Below are 18,669 nucleotides of genomic sequence, written 5' to 3' on the forward strand. Positions count from 1 at the left end.
AGTTTGTTCGTGTCACGTTTCATATTCGACGGATGTCTCGTACCAACTATACCAACCATAACTCTTTCTTGTGCCGATGTCCTAAGTCATATGCTCTCTGGTAAACTGATCAGTCACCATCACAGATTACCCCAAGTCGGGGACGAATGTGCATCATTGTTATAACATGAGGCCATCATGCAACTGGGGCATGAAAAAATGTAACTAGATACAGTGAACTGTTGAAACACCGAGGGATCAGTGCTATACCGGATAAGTGGGACGTTTGTGGAAAACACCGGCCTCTTCAACCGCCAGATACAATATTCTATACATGGAAGCCAACTTTTGAGCCAACTCTATATATATACCTCGTGATGTTGGATGCGAACATTATGTTATGAACGAGAGATGATCGTAGTACTCATATTTTATTTCGATTTAAAAATAGACCCTTCAAATTATTTATTTATAAAAGAATCACAATGAACTCCGGTAACAATTCAATTAATTATTTTTATCGAAGAAGAATAATCGAGGAATAAATATTAGAGCGGAGAGGATTTCTGTCTGTTTTGTTGTTGTTGCAAGCTCAGATGCCACAGTTACACTACGGCTCTTGTGATGCCTATTCAATATTCATTTGTATCGAATTCCAGCCAATTAGTTCTAGGACATTTCGATGGATTTTGTGTTTGTGCTTCTTAATTTTGTTTTTTTTGTTTTGTTTTTTATTTGAAGATATACATAGTTGTCTTTTCTGGAAAACATTACTTCCATTGGTGTCCTTGGAATCTTTTGAAGTGGTTATATTACCCCTAATTTTCTTTCGCCTCTATATATTTTGGTGCAGGTTTGTTGTTGCCTTGTTGTCACCCTTGTCTTCACCTGTGCTAGCTTTGCAGTATGTTGTCATTCCTACGCTTCCACCATTAGTCAAAGATAGACTAATCTGTCGAAGATTTCAGTCATATAGTTTGTGTTGTTGCATTTAACTGCTGAAATTTTTATAAAACCCCTTCTCTTTACTTGATCATAAGAGCTCAACTTCAAATCCTATTCCTAGGAGGACTAAAGGTCTCCTAGAAGGCTTGTAAGTTATATTATATTTCATGGGAATAAATTGGTGTACGATGGAATATTTATACATTCGGAAAATTAACCAATCAACTGTCAGTTAACTGATCGCTAATCAATCACAGTTTTTATATTGGAAGAACACAGTTCACGTACTGCTGGGAGCAAGCAACAATTATTTTTTAAATCTCACAACTGCAATCCAATCAAAAGCAATAATTAATTTCAAGAGAAAATAAATTCATGAAAATGACGACATTCTAGCAACAATTATATTATCAAATCTTACATCCAATCAAAAATCTCATATCGGAAGCTCACACAACTTCAATCCAATAAAAAGCAATAATTAATTTCAAGAGAAAATAAATTCATGAAAAAGACCAATTATATTATCAAATCTTACCTCTAATAAAAAAATATCATATTTAAAAAATGTCACATCCAATCAAAAACATATCGGAAGCTCACCGTTCCTGTTCTCAAATCCAATCCAAAACATGTTGGGAAGCAAACAACAATTATTATTTTAAAATCTCACAACAATTATATTCAAGAGCAAAAAAAAAATCAAGAAATGGGAATAGCAATTGTATTCTAAATCTCACGGTGAGGATCGTGAGACTTGAAGAGCAGGAAAACTGGCGGGATGGATTTGAAACGAAAGGGGAGATGGTATATTAATAATAATAATAAAAATAATAATAATAATAATAATAAAAGATATTGTTGAAAAATTATTTAAAAATGTGTTAAATATTTGTGTTGAAAATGTGAATGTTGAATGTTGAAAATTAGGTAAAATTAGGTGTTGAATATTGAAAATTAGTGTGTGATGATGTAGGTAATGATGTATTTTATTTTTGGATTATTTGTAAAAATTTTCTATAAATAGATCTCTCATTTGTGAAGAAAATCACAATTGAGTTGAGAGAAAAATATTATAAAGTGTGTAGTGTGATAATTTTGAGAGTTTGAGATTTTTACTTTTTTACCGTAAATTTTTACTTTTTCACAACACGTTATCAGCACGAAGCTCTAAAAGTCCTCCATATTTTTCCAAGCTCCGAACAGAAGAAAAAGGTAACAAAAGTAATAATATTTATTTTACTGTTATTTATTTATTGTTTATATATGTAATATATAATATAATGTTATTGTTAGAAATAATAAAAATAATTTTTTCAAAAACTTGTTATAAATCCTGGGAGGATGTTAAGACGACATCCCACACTCCCGGTAAGGGATACGACAAGTATAAAAGCCTATAAGGTTTTTTAAACAAAATAACTTATGACACCTAATTATAATAATGTGATATGATATACATAATTATTTAAATATGACTAATATTATATACACCATATTATTACCATAAAATTATACAAATACATACATTTATTTTCTTATACACCAACGGTAATAAACGGTAACAAAACGGCTAGTTTTTGCTCTATAAATACAATCTCACAAATACATTCAATCACTCCAACTTTCTCTTCTTCTCTAAAAATTATTCTTCATCAAATTTTCGAAGAAAAAAAGAAGATGGCTTTCACGAGGTTATTTTTAATTATTTTGGTTATCATACTCACCAGTCTTGTATTTATCGGAGAATATCCTCCTCGTGTGTTTTCTTTATTTTTACGAATACTTGTACTTGTTGTTTATCCATTACTTTGTATTGCAATATTCATTAACTAATAAAATGCATCGTAATTTTTAGTACCACCATGGCAAACTTGGCAAAGCTCGAATTCATCGCTCTTGATATTACTGGGAAAAACTATATGCCATGGACTCTTGATGTAGAAATGCATCTTGAGTCATTGGGTCTAAGCGAGACCATTAAAGAAAATGGTATATCTTCATCACAAGAAAAAGCAAAAGCTATAATATTTTTACGACGACACCTTGATGAAGGTTTAAAATGTGAATATCTCATCGAAAAAGATCCCATGGCTCTGTGGAAAGGATTAAAAGAGAGATTTGAACATATAAGGGAAGTTATACTTCCGACCGCCCGTGATGAATGGAATATGTTAAGATTCCAAGACTTTAAAAAAGTCAGTGATTACAATTCAGCGATGTATAGAATAATCTCGCAGTTAAAATTTTGTGGACATGAGGTTACAGAATCGGAAATGCTTGAAAAAACATTTTCCACGTTTCACGCATCAAATATAACACTACAGCAACAATATAGAGTGCGTGGATTTGCGAGATATTCTGAACTCATCGCCTGTCTTCTTGTGGCGGAAAAGAACAACGAGCTATTAATGAGAAATCATCAGTCCCGACCCACTGGATCAACAGCATTTCCAGAAGTAAATGCTGTAAGTAAAAATGAATTTAAACCTGGAAACCAAAATCAAATTCAAAGACAAGGTTTTGGTCGAGGTCGAGGTCGAGGTCGAGGTCGTGGACGTGGACGTGGACGAGGAAGTGGTCGTGGTCGTGGACGCGGCCGTGGTTTTGAAAATAATCGAGATAGTTATTTCTATAACTCATCTCAAAATAACGTCCCAAACCATCCACAGAAAAGGCATCAAGAAAACATGAGTGTTAATGAAAATCACTCGAAAAGATTTGAAAGTTCTTGTTTCAGATGCGGTACTCCAGGACATTGGTCTCGTATTTGTCGAGCCCCTGAGCATCTTTGCAAACTTTATAAAGAATCGATAAAGGGGAAAGAAAAGGAGACCAACTTCACTGAGCGAAGTGACCGTTTGAGTGATTCAACTCATTTTGATGCTGCTGATTTTATGAATGATTTCTCTGGAAATGATCAATATGTTGGTGGGATAGAAATGAACAATATTGATGCTGCAGATTTTCTCAATGATTTCTCTGAAAATGAACAATATAGTGGTAGAATATAAATGTACAATAATTTATTTTTCATGTATTTATATGATAATGTTTTATTGTACAATTATGATATGTGTTATATTTAAATATGTATTGTCATTAATTTTTTTTCATTGCATATTTTTTGAAGTTCAAATATGGAAAATGCTATGAGCAAAGCTGAAGTTTGCATACCCGATAGTGGTACAACGCACACTATCCTCCGAGATAAAAGATATTTCTTGGAACTAAAACCAACAAAAACAACGGTGAATACAATATCAGGTCCTGTAGACTTGATTAAAGGATGTGGTAAAGCACAATTTTTGTTACCTAATGGTACAAAATTTTTGATCAATGATGCTTTATATTCACCACAATCGAAAAGAAATTTGTTGAGTTTTAATGATATATATTCCCATGGGTATGATACTCAAACAATGAATGAAGGGAATGAGAAATATATGTGTCTTACCACATATAAATCAGGAAAGAAATATGTGATTGAAAAACTACCAATGCTCCCTACTGGATTGCATTATACACATATACGTCCCATTGAATCAAACATGGTAATTGATAATTCTTCAATATTAACCAATTGGCATGATCGATTAGGACATCCTGGTTCAACAATGATGCGAAGAATTATAGAAAATACACATGGTCATCCATTGAAAGACCAGAAGATCTTTCAGAATAATAAGTTTCAATGTAAAGCATGTTCTCTTGGAAAACTTATTATAAGACCATCACCAGCCAAAATCCAAACTGAATCACCAATGTTTCTTGAACGTATTCAGGGTGATATTTGTGGACCAATCCATCCACCATGTGGACCATTCAGATACTTTATGGTATTGATTGATGCCTCCAGCAGATGGTCACATGTATGTTTATTGTCAACTCGAAATGTTGCATTTGCAAGATTACTTGCTCAAATAATAAAATTGAGGAATCAATTTCCCGATTATACAATCAAGAAAATTAGACTTGATAATGCTGGTGAATTTACTTCCCAGACTTTCAATGATTATTGTATGTCTATGGGAATCATTGTTGAGCATCCTGTTGCTCATGTACATACTCAAAATGGATTGGCTGAATCATTGATTAAACGTCTGCAAATGATTGCTAGACCAATGATTATGAAAACAAAGCTCCCTATTTCTATATGGGGACATGCAATTTTACATGCTGCTTCATTAATTCGCATCAGACCAAGTGCATATCATAAATACTCCCCATTGCAGCTTGCATTTGGTAAAGAACCAGACATTTCTCATCTGAGAATTTTTGGATGTATGGTGTATGTGCCTATTGCACCACCTCAACGAAAGAAAATGGGACCTCAAAGAAAGATTGGAATTTATATTGGTTATGATAGTCCATCGATCATTCGATATCTTGAACCACAGACAGGCGACGTGTTCACAGCACGTTTTGCTGATTGTCATTTTAATGAGGAAATCTTCCCAATGTTAGGGGGAGAACAGAAACATACCGAAAAAGAAATTACATGGTATGTATCATCATTGTTACATCTGGATCCAAGAACAAAACAATGTGAAAAAGATGTACAGCAAATTGTGCACTTGCAAAGAATAGCAAATCAAATACCAGATGCATTTGCAGACACAAAAGGGGTAACTAAATCATATATACATGCTGCAAATGCCCCTGCTCGAATTGAAATTCCGAAGAAACAAATTGAAGATAGTCATGATGTCATTAAACGCCTGAAGCGTGGAAGGCCAGTTGGTTCCAAGGATAAAAATCCTCGAAAAAGAAAATTCATAGAGAAACACAATGATCACAAAATAGAGAATGATGTTCCTGAAGAAACACATAATGATCACAAAATAGAGAATGATGTTCCTGAAGAAACACATGATGATGAAAATGTTTTGTCAGAACCACAAACTGACGAGAATCATGAAATCTCTATCAATTATATTAATACTGGAAAAATATGGAACCGAAAAGATATAGAAGAAATTGATGATATATTTTCTTATAATGTGGCAATCGACATCATAAATGATAATGAAGATCATGAACCAAAATCTTTTGGTGAATGTAAAAATCGGCAGGATTGGATAAAATGGAAAGATGCCATCCAGGTTGAATTGGATTCGCTAAATAAACGTAATGTTTTTGGACCTATAGTCCTTACACCTGAAGGTGTAAAACCTGTTGGATACAAATGGGTTTTTATTCGAAAGCGAAATGAGAAAAATGAAATAGTAAGATATAAAGCTCGACTTGTTGCACAAGGTTTTTCTCAAAGGCCTGGAATTGATTATGAAGAAACGTATTCTCCTGTGATGGATGCAATTACGTTTCGGTATTTGATTAGCTTGGCAGTATCTGAAAATTTAGAAATGCGTCTTATGGATGTTGTTACAGCCTACTTATATGGATCACTTGATAGTAATATATATATGAAAATCCCTGAAGGATTTAAGATGCCTGAAGCACAAAGTTCAAAACCCAGAGAATGTTATTCTGTGAAATTACTAAGATCATTATATGGGTTGAAGCAATCCGGCAGAATGTGGTATAATAGGCTAAGTGATCACTTGATGAAAAAGGGATATGTAAATAATTCAATATGCCCTTGTGTTTTCATTAAGAAAACAACATCCGGATGCGTAATTATTGCTGTATATGTTGATGATTTAAACATCATTGGAACAAATAAGGAAATTCAAGAAGTTGTGTCATACTTGAAAGAAGAATTTGAAATGAAGGATCTTGGAAAAACCAAGTATTGTCTGGGTTTACAAATTGAACAAAAAGAATGTGGAATATTTGTTCACCAGACAAATTATACAGAAAAGATCCTTAAACGTTTTAATATGGACAAATCAAATCCTTTAAGTACTCCAATGGTTGTTAGATCATTAAACATAGAAAAGGATCCATTCCGTCCATGTGAAGATGATGAAGATATTCTTGGTCCAGAAGTACCATATCTAAGTGCTATCGGTGCCCTTATGTATCTTACAAATTGTACAAGGCCTGATATATCTTTTGCCGTAAATTTATTGGCAAGATTTAGCACATATCCAACAAAGAGACATTGGAACGGAATTAAACATATATTCCGTTATCTACGAGGAACGACAGACTTGGGACTTTTGTATTCAAAAGATGCTAATCCAAGTATAATTGGTTATGCCGATGCTGGATACTTATCTGATCCACACAAAGCACGTTCTCAAACTGGATATGTATTTACTCGTGGAGGCACTGCAATTTCTTGGCGTTCACAGAAACAAACACTTGTAACAACTTCATCAAATCATGCCGAGATTATTGCACTACATGAAGCAAGCCGTGAATGTGTGTGGTTAAAATCAATGACTCAACATATCCAAATCTCATGCGGATTATCATTCGACGAGAAGCCTGTGATACTATATGAAGATAATGCTGCATGTGTTGCTCAAATGAAAGAAGGATACATAAAAAGCGACAGAACTAAACATATTCCTCCTAAGTTCTTCGCATTCACCAAGGAGCTTGAGAAGAATAAATGTATTGATGTTCGTCACATTCAATCAAGTGAAAACTCATCAGATCTCTTCACAAAGGCACTTCCTACGACAATATTCAGAAAGCACATATATAATATTGGGATGCGCAATCTACGAAATTTGTGAAGAATTGTTCGTGTCAACATGAGGGGGAGTTTACGTGACTGCACTCTTTTTCCCTTACTATGGTTTTTATCCCAATGGGTTTTTCCTAGTAAGGTTTTTAACGAGGCAGTATAAAAACACGTAATGTATACAATCATTATGATCATCATCACAAGGGGGAGTGTTGAAAAATTATTTAAAAATGTGTTAAATATTTGTGTTGAAAATGTGAATGTTGAATGTTGAAAATTAGGTAAAATTAGGTGTTGAATATTGAAAATTAGTGTGTGATGATGTAGGTAATGATGTATTTTATTTTTGGATTATTTGTAAAAATTTTCTATAAATAGATCTCTCATTTGTGAAGAAAATCACAATTGAGTTGAGAGAAAAATATTATAAAGTGTGTAGTGTGATAATTTTGAGAGTTTGAGATTTTTACTTTTTTACCGTAAATTTTTACTTTTTCACAACAGATATCATAATTAATAATAATTTATTATTATATTTTTAATAATTTGTCTTCTTACTAAAAGTATCTATATTTAATTACATTCTCCCCACGCAGATTCTTTGGTCCAGTTAAAGGCTTTCTCGTCCAAATTCTCACACGACTCTTACAAGCCTTCTAGAAGATCTTCAAGGTCATGTTGAGCATGAAATATAATGTAACCAATGAAATGTTCACACGCCTGAATAAATTTAGTTTTAATTTCGTCCAAAAAATGAATTTCCAATACGTGACTTGATTGATGATTCCTATAAATATGATCTCAAAAATACATTTTTATATTATTTATTTCAATTTCTTTCATTCAATTTATATTCTCGATTACAATTTAGAACAAACCCACGAAAAGAAACCAATCGATGGCTGGGAATCTTTCAAATAAATTCGCATAAATTAAACATATTAGTTACTTGGTGAGTACGTGTTCTTACTTCGTTTTTGATTTTTTTTGGGATTTTTGGGTGGTTGTTTATGTAATTGCATTGATGTTGGATGGAGTTTTTTGTTGAATTTTCAATCTTAAGAACCTAGAAAATTCAAATACAGCCACCTAGCAGTACTTGCTTCTCCGCCATGGTTTGCTCAGATAGCTAATTGAACCTTTTTTGTCTGTGATTTTGTGAAATATTTATTTGAAGAGGACTTTTCAGTTTCATTGGTCTGATTCATCCATGTGATATTATTTTGTATGTATATATATATTTTCTCGATGTCCCCTTCATATTTTAAAAGTATTAGAAGCGCAATGGATGAAATAGCACCACAACTTGGTCGATGCCATTGAAGGACCGTTGCATCATGTCTCGAGACCAGGACGTGTCGATATCTAGGGCTGGGAAAATATACTGAAATATCGAAATACCGAAATACCGTACCGAAAAAATACCGAAATTTTCGGTATCGGTATCGGTACGTAATTATTTTTTTTCGGTATTTCGGTATAATTTTTTTATTATTTTTTTTAAAATTTAAGTTCGGTATACCAAAAAAATGTCGGTATACCGATAATATTTTCAGTATACCGAAAAAATTTTCGGTGTCGGTACGATATCCGGTATGAACTTTTTCATATCGAAAATTCGGTATACCGAATATGCGGTATACCGAATTTCCGATATCGGTATCGGTATGGAAAAATTTCATACCAATATTTACGGTACGGTATACTGTACCGTAGTTCGGTATGGTATACCGTACCGTACCCACCCCTATCGATATCTGACGTTATTTAATAATTTAATATCGAAAACAACGAGTCTCGTAGTACAATATAAATCATATCAGTCTATTTCAAAAATAACGAAATAGAATTACGGAAACGTTTTACAACTTAAATAAAATCGAAATAATAGAACTATATAAACTTCAAATCATCATCTTCACCAGCCCCAAAATATAGATTGTTCATCATCATCTAATTGTTCTTCATTCTTATCCGAGGAGATAGATTAAGAGGTTAGTACTTTGTGATATACTCAGTAGATGAGAGCTGATCGTTCACACACATATATACATAATTCGAAAGATAAGCATGCCAAAATCAGAACATAATGAAACAAATGACGTTGAAAATCATATTATCTTCAATGGATAACTGATCAATCCCTAATTTTTAATCTTTTAAAGAATGATGTCATGTTAGCAATAACCACATAAAGGTCATAACAAAACTTATCGAATATCGAAAATTCATTTATCATTTTAAATGCAAATAATAACAGTGTCCTCAAATAATTTCAAGCATCTTTTCAAATTTTTAACGATCATATCGAAGCAAATTGAAACACGAAATCAAATATCGAAATGAAAGAATATATCATGTCAAACAAACTTTTCAAACACATACGTATATTTTAAAAGCATAATCTCACTTACAGATTCCTTAGCAAATATTGTTGCTTGAAACTTGAAGAAAATTCTGCTGCGTTTCACCAATCACCTACCTCTATCTTTCCTCGAAAATATGTTATGATCTGTTTGCAGCCTTAGAAAATTTGTGGTGTGATTTTCGAATAACTTAGAGCTCACCCCTCTTAATTTTAGCACAAAACCATACCATTATTCTATCAAATCATTCCATAATTAACGAAAATAACTCTAACATTCTCAGATCCAACATTATTATCATATGTAAAGTATTCTATGAATAATAAAATATATCAAAATATAATAATGGAGATTGTGGCAGGTTATTTAAATTCAAAGCACTCCACATGTCCAAATCGACCCCCCGCCTGCAACCTTTACTTTATTGCTGAATTTAAATTGAAGGCAGAGATTTGGACATGTGAGGGTGATTTATTTCGGCCTTTTATAAACTATAAATTAATAAATTTTGTTCTAGTCTTCTCACTTCCATTTGGATTCTCGGGATTCTTGATTATTCAAAATAGTCCATATAACATTTATTTATTTTAATTTTTTTAATCTCATATATGTGTTTTTAAGTAATAATCTTTCCTCAATCGGTCACGATTACAACAAGTGTTTTAAAAGAAGTAGACGGTAGGTAGACGACCATCTTTTGCCTACCGCCTAGACGATATTTTTATGTAAATTATAATTTTCTGGTCTATCCACGTATTTCTCCGGTAATTTAATTAAATCAGATTCAAACTCAAAATCAATTATATATTCTCTCTTTACACGATCATGTAAATTGATTGAAAAATATGTCAAACAATTTTTAAAATAAATATATATATACAGTGAGCGACCTAATGGTGCTTTTTAGAACACTGATTATAACTATTATCACGTATAAATCTATAACTTATTTACTGTTTTATGCACACGATCATACAAGTAATAATTTATTTACATATCTAGTATATGATCCGTTGTGATGATAGGAAAAGTTCAGGTTAAATTATATTGTACTGGTAAATCAAATTTTATTGATAAAAAAAGTAACCGGGTATACCGAGACGAATGCATATAAGGGAGACCTGGTTTGGTCAAGAAATACAAACAAGAAACCTTATCACATATATATATGTGCATTCAGAAACATCTCTTCTCAAACATTTTCTTGATTTTTTGAAACCACAAATCCATCGAAATGGGTTCCATAGCAACCAAAAAGCCTCACTTGGTCGTTGTTCCATATCCTGCACAAGGCCATGTAACTCCGATGATGAGATTTGCCAAGCTTCTCCATTCAAGAGGTTTTTACATCACCTTTGTGAACACGGAATTCAATCATCGACGTTTGATCAAGTCGAAGGGGCCGGATTCTGTAAAGGGTTTGCCTGACTTCAAGTTCGAAACGATTCCGGATGGACTACCACCATCCGACGAATTAGATGCAACACAAGATATACCTATGTTGTGTTACTCGACAAGAAAAACATGCTTGGAGCCGTTCAAAAAGCTCCTGTCTAGGCTTAACTCAATCCCGAACGAGCCTCCTGTCTCGTGCGTGGTATCGGATGGAGTCATGTCGTTTGGCATCCGAGCAGCACAAGAAATGGGCATTCCTGATGTCCAGCTATGGACTGCTTCTGTGTGTGCATTCATCGGATATTTGCATTATCGCGAACTCATCAAACGAGGCATTGTCCCTTTTAAAAGTAAGTGATTTTCTTAGTATACATTCATGAGCATTTCTTGAGTCATATGTATCTTTTCTTGATTTTAGAGCTCACTGAATATGATATAGTGTGAGTATTAATATGACTAGAACTTCATCATATTCATATTTACCAGAAGAAAGACTAGTATAACTTTTAGCTTCTCTGCAGATGAAACTTTTCTCACAGACGGCACACTCGATACCCCACTCGATTGGATCACGGGTATGATCGATGTGCGCCTGAAGGACATCCCGAGTTTCATTCGGACAACTGATCCCAACGACATCATGCTCGATTTCTTAGGAGAAGAAGCGCAGAGTAACCTAAAAGCCTCTGCTATAATCTTCAACACCTTTGATGAACTCGAAAGAGAGGCCTTAGACGCGGTTGTATCGAAGTTCAACTTCCGAAACATGTACACAATTGGCCCTCTGCCCCTTCTAGACCAAAAACTCCCCGAAAGTGAAGTCAAGTCACTAAGCTCAAGCCTATGGAAGCCCGACTCGAAAGTTTTCGAGTGGCTGGACAAGCAAGAGCCAGAATCAGTCATATACGTCAACTATGGCAGCATCACGACGATGACCAGCGAACATTTTCAGGAGTTCGCGTGGGGGCTGGCAAATAGCAAACAACCATTTTTATGGATCGTTAGGTCTGATGTGGTGAAAGGAGAAAAATCAGGTGCTTTAGCTGATGATTTTCTTGGAGAAATAAAGGATAGAGGTATGTTGGTGACTTGGTGTGAGCAAGATCGGGTACTGGCTCATGGATCCGTCGGAGCGTTCTTGACTCATTGTGGATGGAATTCAATGCTTGAAAGCATATGCGGAGGTGTGCCGGTTATTTGCTGGCCGTTTTTCGCGGACCAGCAGACGAATTGCCATTATTCGTGCACGAAATGGGGGGTTGGAATGGAGATCAGTTGGGACGTGAAGCGGGGCGAAGTGGAGGGCTTGGTGAGGGAGATGACGGAAGGAGAGCAAGGGAAGAAGATGAGGAAGAATGCCAAAGAATGGCAGAAAATGGCGGAAGAAGCTACTAATGTTGGGGGATCTTCTTATATTAACTTTGATAAGCTTGTCGAAGAGGTTTTTCATCATCAAGATTGAAGCTTACGAGACAAAATATCAATCTTTTGGTCTTTCACTGTGTTTTTAAGATTATAATAAAAATATTATTTTTATATGGAGATGCACTCAAATGTATCAATTGTCAAACAGTAATATTAATGCAATATTCATCTACTTTATTAAATGGTATGAGATGCTACTATGAGTTCTTTAGATGTGATAAGAAAAGTTTCAAGAGATCATCAATCGGGTGGTGCTAAACGTTTAGCCGATGTCAACACAAACAAGAGACAAACCAAAATTCGAATTTTACGTTTAATTTTTCTGAGATATATATACCGTCTCCGAAAAGAAAATCAAGTTACTCGAATAAATTACAGCCCAAGTGACATAGTCAGATCACATCCGAAAGATTTGTGTTTTGGTTGCCGACCAAGACATTCCAATCATCTCGTCTTTTGCAGAGCTCAGTTTAGCTTTTCCATTGCAATGACTGGGTAAGTTTTCAAGTTCATCCTCAGTATACATCATATTTAAACTACACAATCATGATTACCCGTTTCTTCAAACACGAATATCTAACCATGTTGGTTGTGGTCCAGTTTATATAGAGTTTGATATGACTTTACCATGCACAAGCTAGCACCAACCTCTAAATTCTCTCCTGAACTCCTTTACGGTGAAACACAGGTGTTGCCTGATTATACGTACCCTATAGTGATGGTGAATAGATTGCCCCCAGACTGCATTGAACTTTTTGCTATTCGGGCATATAGGTAAAATCACTGAACTTGATAGAAGCATCCAAGAATAGCCTGTCATTCTGCCTCACTGACAGTCTTGAAGTTAACCAGATATATAGCTGCCACTGTTATGAAAGCTCCAACTAGTTGCACTGGAGTGAACGACTCCTCGAGATAAAGGAAACTGCAATGGGGAGGTGGCTTCATGTGCTATCAAATGGTCCAGCTAAAGAAATAGTTAGCACATAATACACGGATAGGCACAGAACAGCAAAAACTATTACGCATAAATGACTTTTTTTCGCCATTTTTTCTAGTTTAAATTGTTTATATCTGGTGACATCTCTTACCCAAAAACTGATGCAAACATTGGAGTCAAAAAGGTGAGCGAGCTCAGCTTTGTCAAACTACCTAAAGTTCATAATTAGCAACCTGTCAATTCCCGCCGTTTTGTACTCTGTGTACACGGTATGAAGTATGATGCTTACCTCTTGTAGCATTGTAGAAGTACACACCATAGCTAATGGCACTTCCGAAAATGGATGTATAGAACAGTGCCAAAAGATCACCGTTTGTAAGCTTGTCATAACTCCCAAAAACAGGATCATGATTAATTATGGAGATCACAAGAAGAGGGAGACCACCAATCACCATGTGCTGCAATGAGTTTTACTCAAGTAGATCACAGACTATTCTTTGACATCAATGAATGAAACAGACAGCAAAACAAGTTAATATATCAAGGTTCAACAAAATGCTATCCCATAAATCAAAAGAGTCTTAACATATCATGTTAAGAGGTTTAAGATCCGAAGATAAGTGTTGAATTCCACAGTTTTAGGACCCTAAAATCACCGCCTTAAAGAATTTTCAACCAAGTCTAATGCAACATCCCCTCCGAAAGAGAATAATTGCCAACGATGGATGATATTTTCACAAGTGGTAGGAAGCTGCTAGCATTAAGAGTTCATTTTCAGTAGAACTCAAGTTAAATGCTCCTTCCTTTTCACCTACTCTACTCTCCTCTTTTTAATCACTTTCCTTCTCTGTTATGCAAAACTGCAAGTTTGCAATAAGCATGTAAATTTGCTTCAGGTGTCATGAGTGCACCAAACTTGCCGTTAGATGATAAAGACTGATTGAGCACGTGAAAAAATAACTCGAGAACCAATACGTGTATATCTCTCCCTCTTCCTACTACTTTACTGAAAACTGTCTAGTGTATTCAGACTCGTTCAAACTCTCTTACCCATCCAGTAGCCATAATAGGATCGGAGTATTTGGAGACCCAGCGAACCATGACAGTACCAATTGCCATACTTTGAGCAGCAAGAAGCATCCACCATTCCCCGCTCCCCCACAAAGAAAAGTTATTCTTGTCCAAAGAAATAGCAGGCACCTGTACAATCGACAGAATCGGTAGATCAAAACACCAGCAATTCTAATAATGCAAGTAGCTTGATATTTCAGAGGAGCTTCCTGCCAGGTCGGAAATATTAAGGTTGCCAAGTGAATTACAAGATCCAAAGGTTTATTTTCAGCAGACATTCAGGTAAATGTCGAGAGGCAAATTACATTATCTAAATTTCCGCAGAAATTTAGGTAAATGTCGAGAGGCAAATTACATTATCTAAATAACACATAAATTGGACATGCAAAATGCTTGTGTTCATTTAAAATAAATCAAGAATGACTAGAACAGTATTAAGCGGCTTTACAGCAACGAAATTCGGGTACTGAAAAGCCTATTAGATTTTACTGACAAAAAAGTAAATAATGGAGATTGGAGAACATCTAACACATGCCATAGATATTCATTCACCAAAGTTTCATGTCAATATGACAAGATATTAGAGTCCACCAATAGACTCCAGGTTCAGTTGCACCAAACTAAACTAACTGAGTCAAGAATGGGAAAATCCAAAAATTACAAAAATCCAAAACTTAATAGCTATCAACTTTAATACCTCAAGAAGTAAAAGCCCAATGACACCAAGCACAAGTCCAACAGCTCCAACAGGCTCGATTGACTCACCAAAAAATAAGGATGCAAGGATAGCTACAGTTAGAGGTTGAGAATCAATTATCACCTGCAGCATAATGTTGAAAATATGGATCAAATTTCGGTTCACATGTCTCAATTTCTGTTCTGTAACCAACGGAACAGAGTTTCCAAGCACTATACACAAACAAAATATGAAGTACAGTGAAGTAATTGCACAACCAAAATAGTAAAACTTGAAATTTATTTGCTCTATTTATGATATTTAAGATAACACCAAAATTATTGAATAGGAACTCAAATAGGGAAATATGCCTGCATAGATGCTCGTGAGCCCACAAACAGTATGGAATATGACCATGATCTTAACCATGAGAAACATGAAATCATCACAGGGTTCATATTTTTTACCCTTATGCATTGCCTACTTATTTTCCTTCTATCCAACAAGCGAAGAAAAAGACTTCATTTGGACAAGTATTTTAAAAACGTTTTTAGCTTTCAATAAGTAGAAAAAACTTAAACATGCTTGAATAAGATTTTTGTAAAACGTTTTTATATTTTTTTTAAAAAAAGTGTTATCCAATTATAGTTTTTAAAGAACAATTAAGATTTGTTTTTTGATGTTTTTTTATGCAAGTTAAACGAGAATCAAAATGTTTTTATAGAATAGTTGTCCACACCTTCTTAATTATTTTTAACTATATACACATTTCTTTAAAATAATTGTCCAAACATGGATAAGATTAGGGAGAGAAGTCTATTGGTCATGTGAAGAGGAGACCAAACACGACCTCAATCCGACATATCTTAGATTGACAGGTTAATGGAAGGAATACAAGGAAGGGTAGAACATTGAATACATGGATAAATGTGGTTAAGTAGGATTTCATAGACAATGATTTAAAAGATGACACGTAAGAAAATCGTTTAGTTTGGAAAACTAATATCTATGTAGCCGACCCACAACTAATGAGAATGTGCTATGATGATGATGATGAATTGTCTAACACATATTCATCTCTAAAAAAGATTTTATAAAATAGTAGTCCAAATACATATTTATTCTCAAAACAACTTTTAAAACATTTTATAAATTTTTTGTAAAAATACACTTTTATAGAAATGTTTTATCAATACTTGTCCAAATGGAGCAAAAAATATGTAAAGTAAGTTGTAATACACTCTGAATAAAAACCAGCAACCAGGCCCTTATTTGTTCTTCTACTTTACCGTCATCCTTCGTGATCACAGCCAATTGATGTTATGCATGGTTTAATCCTTTCCTTCATTTCTTCTACTTAAGACCTTAATATTACCTGGACAAAAGGTTTCAAAACTCAGGACTTAAAGAATCATCTCAAGGGTATCGAAATGCTTTGCTTCACACGCTCACCTTATACAAACCAGTTTAAATTGTCTCTGAATACACTAAAACCTGAATCGTATAATTCCAATCACAACCCCCTTTTTTCCTTCCCCTGAATCTAAATCTGCAATTGCTGTACACTGGTTCTTTCTTTTCATAACTAAATAATTAGTGACCCAAAGATCCACCTCTCATGACAATAGATAACTCGAGACAGTAAAGTACGACTGCATGTAGAACGAAATCAACCAAGAATTCGGGGGATGATAAGAATATAGAAATATATCTATTCATACGAACTAAACTAATCGCATTTCATTTTCAAGGGTCCACATTGAATTCAAGAAATGATTACTGTGAGTATGATGATGGTTTTACATAATTAGAATTTAGCAAACTCACACTACCCAAACCAGCTGTTGTCTTCTCCAATCCTTCAGCAAGAAAACCCTGTTCACCATCAGTGAAAGTGGCAAGAAATAAAGGACCCATTACACACTTTCAAGGATACAAAAAGATTCAAATGCCAAAGGAGGACCTGAAAACAGGAAGCATCAACGAGAGCAAATGCTGAGATAGAGAGCCAAGCTCTGAACCCAGAAGGAAAACCTCGTCCACGAAAAGCCGCAAAGGCGATCAACAAGAAGCCGGATGGAATCAGCCGAAAAGCCGACATGAAGAAAGGCCCAGTCTTGGGCAGAACTTCTTTCATCGCCACCATGGCCGTGCCCCAGAAGAAGAAAGGTGATATCAGTAGCCCAAATTCCCATGCCGCCCGCACCACTTCGAATAAAGAAGACGTCGGCCCCACCAACTCCTCCTTCCCACCTCCCGGAAAATCGTCCGTAGGACTGATGACACACTCAACGTCCAATCCAGTGCCTATACAATCAATTTCAGAAGATTTGGATGGATTAATCTCAAGTTCTGATTCCGTCACCTTACTCCTGACTCTGAAACGTGGGCAAACGGATTCGGTTAAAGGGTAGCTGAGAATCTGGGAAGAAGTAAAGTGCAATCTCCTGATAGTATTCCGAGTTGATGGGGCAGAAGTGAGACTAATGGGGAAAGCAATGGTGGGAACAGTACCGATTGCGCACGAAGTGGTGGTTGAAGAAGAAGTGCAGGAACACCAACTCCATTCCATCTTCGGAATTCTATTCTCTTGCACTGTACGAAGCAGGAGAAAGTTCCGAAAATGTACGAGTAGAGCAGCACTGCTTCAATCAAGATTGAGTATTTTATTTTCTATGGTCCTCGAGTGTTTTAGCTAGAATATGTTCAAATTTTTTTTTTTTTTTTACGGTAATAACTCGTAATTTTATTGATTGAACCATGACGAAAATTCACCGTTCACCCAAACAAAAGATGAAGGAGAAAAAAAAAATCAAAACGAGCAATATTGTGAGCAACTTTATTCGCCGAGCTATGGACATGAATAAGCTCGGTGATCACAGGTTTCGTCATATGCTTCTTAATGTCTGCTGCACAAAGTCCAGTATATCCAAGATCTTCCTGATTGGTAGTGACTGTCTGCACTGCCAACAAGGAATCCGTTGCTACTTGAACATCAGTAAAGCCTTTTTCGTAAAGAAGAATAATTCCTTCCCGGATTGCCAGAAGTTCATCATGTACTACTGAGAGCGGTTGATTGATTTGTTTACCAAAAGCTAGCAACAATCGGCCTTGATTGTCTCAAACTGTACCACCGATGCTATATTGATGTCTTTGCTCATTCACGGCCGCATCTACATTAAGTTTTAATGTGTACGGGCTTGGCGGCTTCCAAATCTTCTCCGGGTGGCCTCTCGATGAAGCTTCAGCAATTGTCGCCTTGGTGTGGGCT

At 35.1% G+C, this 18,669-nt stretch overlaps 2 protein-coding genes across 2 annotated transcripts; one reads left to right on the forward strand and one right to left on the reverse strand.

Annotated features, from left to right (window-relative positions):
* Positions 1-11,054: 11,054 nt before the first annotated feature.
* Positions 11,055-12,886, forward strand: LOC140974156 (linamarin synthase 2-like). The gene is made up of 2 exons (XM_073437445.1): positions 11,055-11,636; positions 11,808-12,886. Exons 1-2 carry the CDS (start codon positions 11,126-11,128, stop codon positions 12,746-12,748), a joined length of 1,452 nt encoding a protein of 483 aa, XP_073293546.1. The 5' UTR covers positions 11,055-11,125; the 3' UTR covers positions 12,749-12,886.
* Positions 12,887-13,002: 116 nt separating this feature from the next.
* LOC140974157 (WAT1-related protein At3g02690, chloroplastic) lies at positions 13,003-18,084 on the reverse strand. Its single transcript, XM_073437446.1, has 7 exons — positions 17,362-18,084; positions 17,226-17,273; positions 15,420-15,542; positions 14,702-14,851; positions 13,941-14,109; positions 13,803-13,863; positions 13,003-13,636 (listed from the first exon to the last, which is right to left on the reverse strand). The coding sequence occupies exons 1-7, from the start codon at positions 17,968-17,970 to the stop codon at positions 13,528-13,530; spliced, it is 1,269 nt and encodes a 422-aa protein (XP_073293547.1). The 5' UTR covers positions 17,971-18,084; the 3' UTR covers positions 13,003-13,527.
* Positions 18,085-18,669: the final 585 nt, after the last annotated feature.

Source organism: Primulina huaijiensis, chromosome 3 (assembly GCF_012295235.1).
Source record: "Primulina huaijiensis isolate GDHJ02 chromosome 3, ASM1229523v2, whole genome shotgun sequence".
NCBI lineage: Eukaryota > Viridiplantae > Streptophyta > Magnoliopsida > Lamiales > Gesneriaceae > Primulina > Primulina huaijiensis.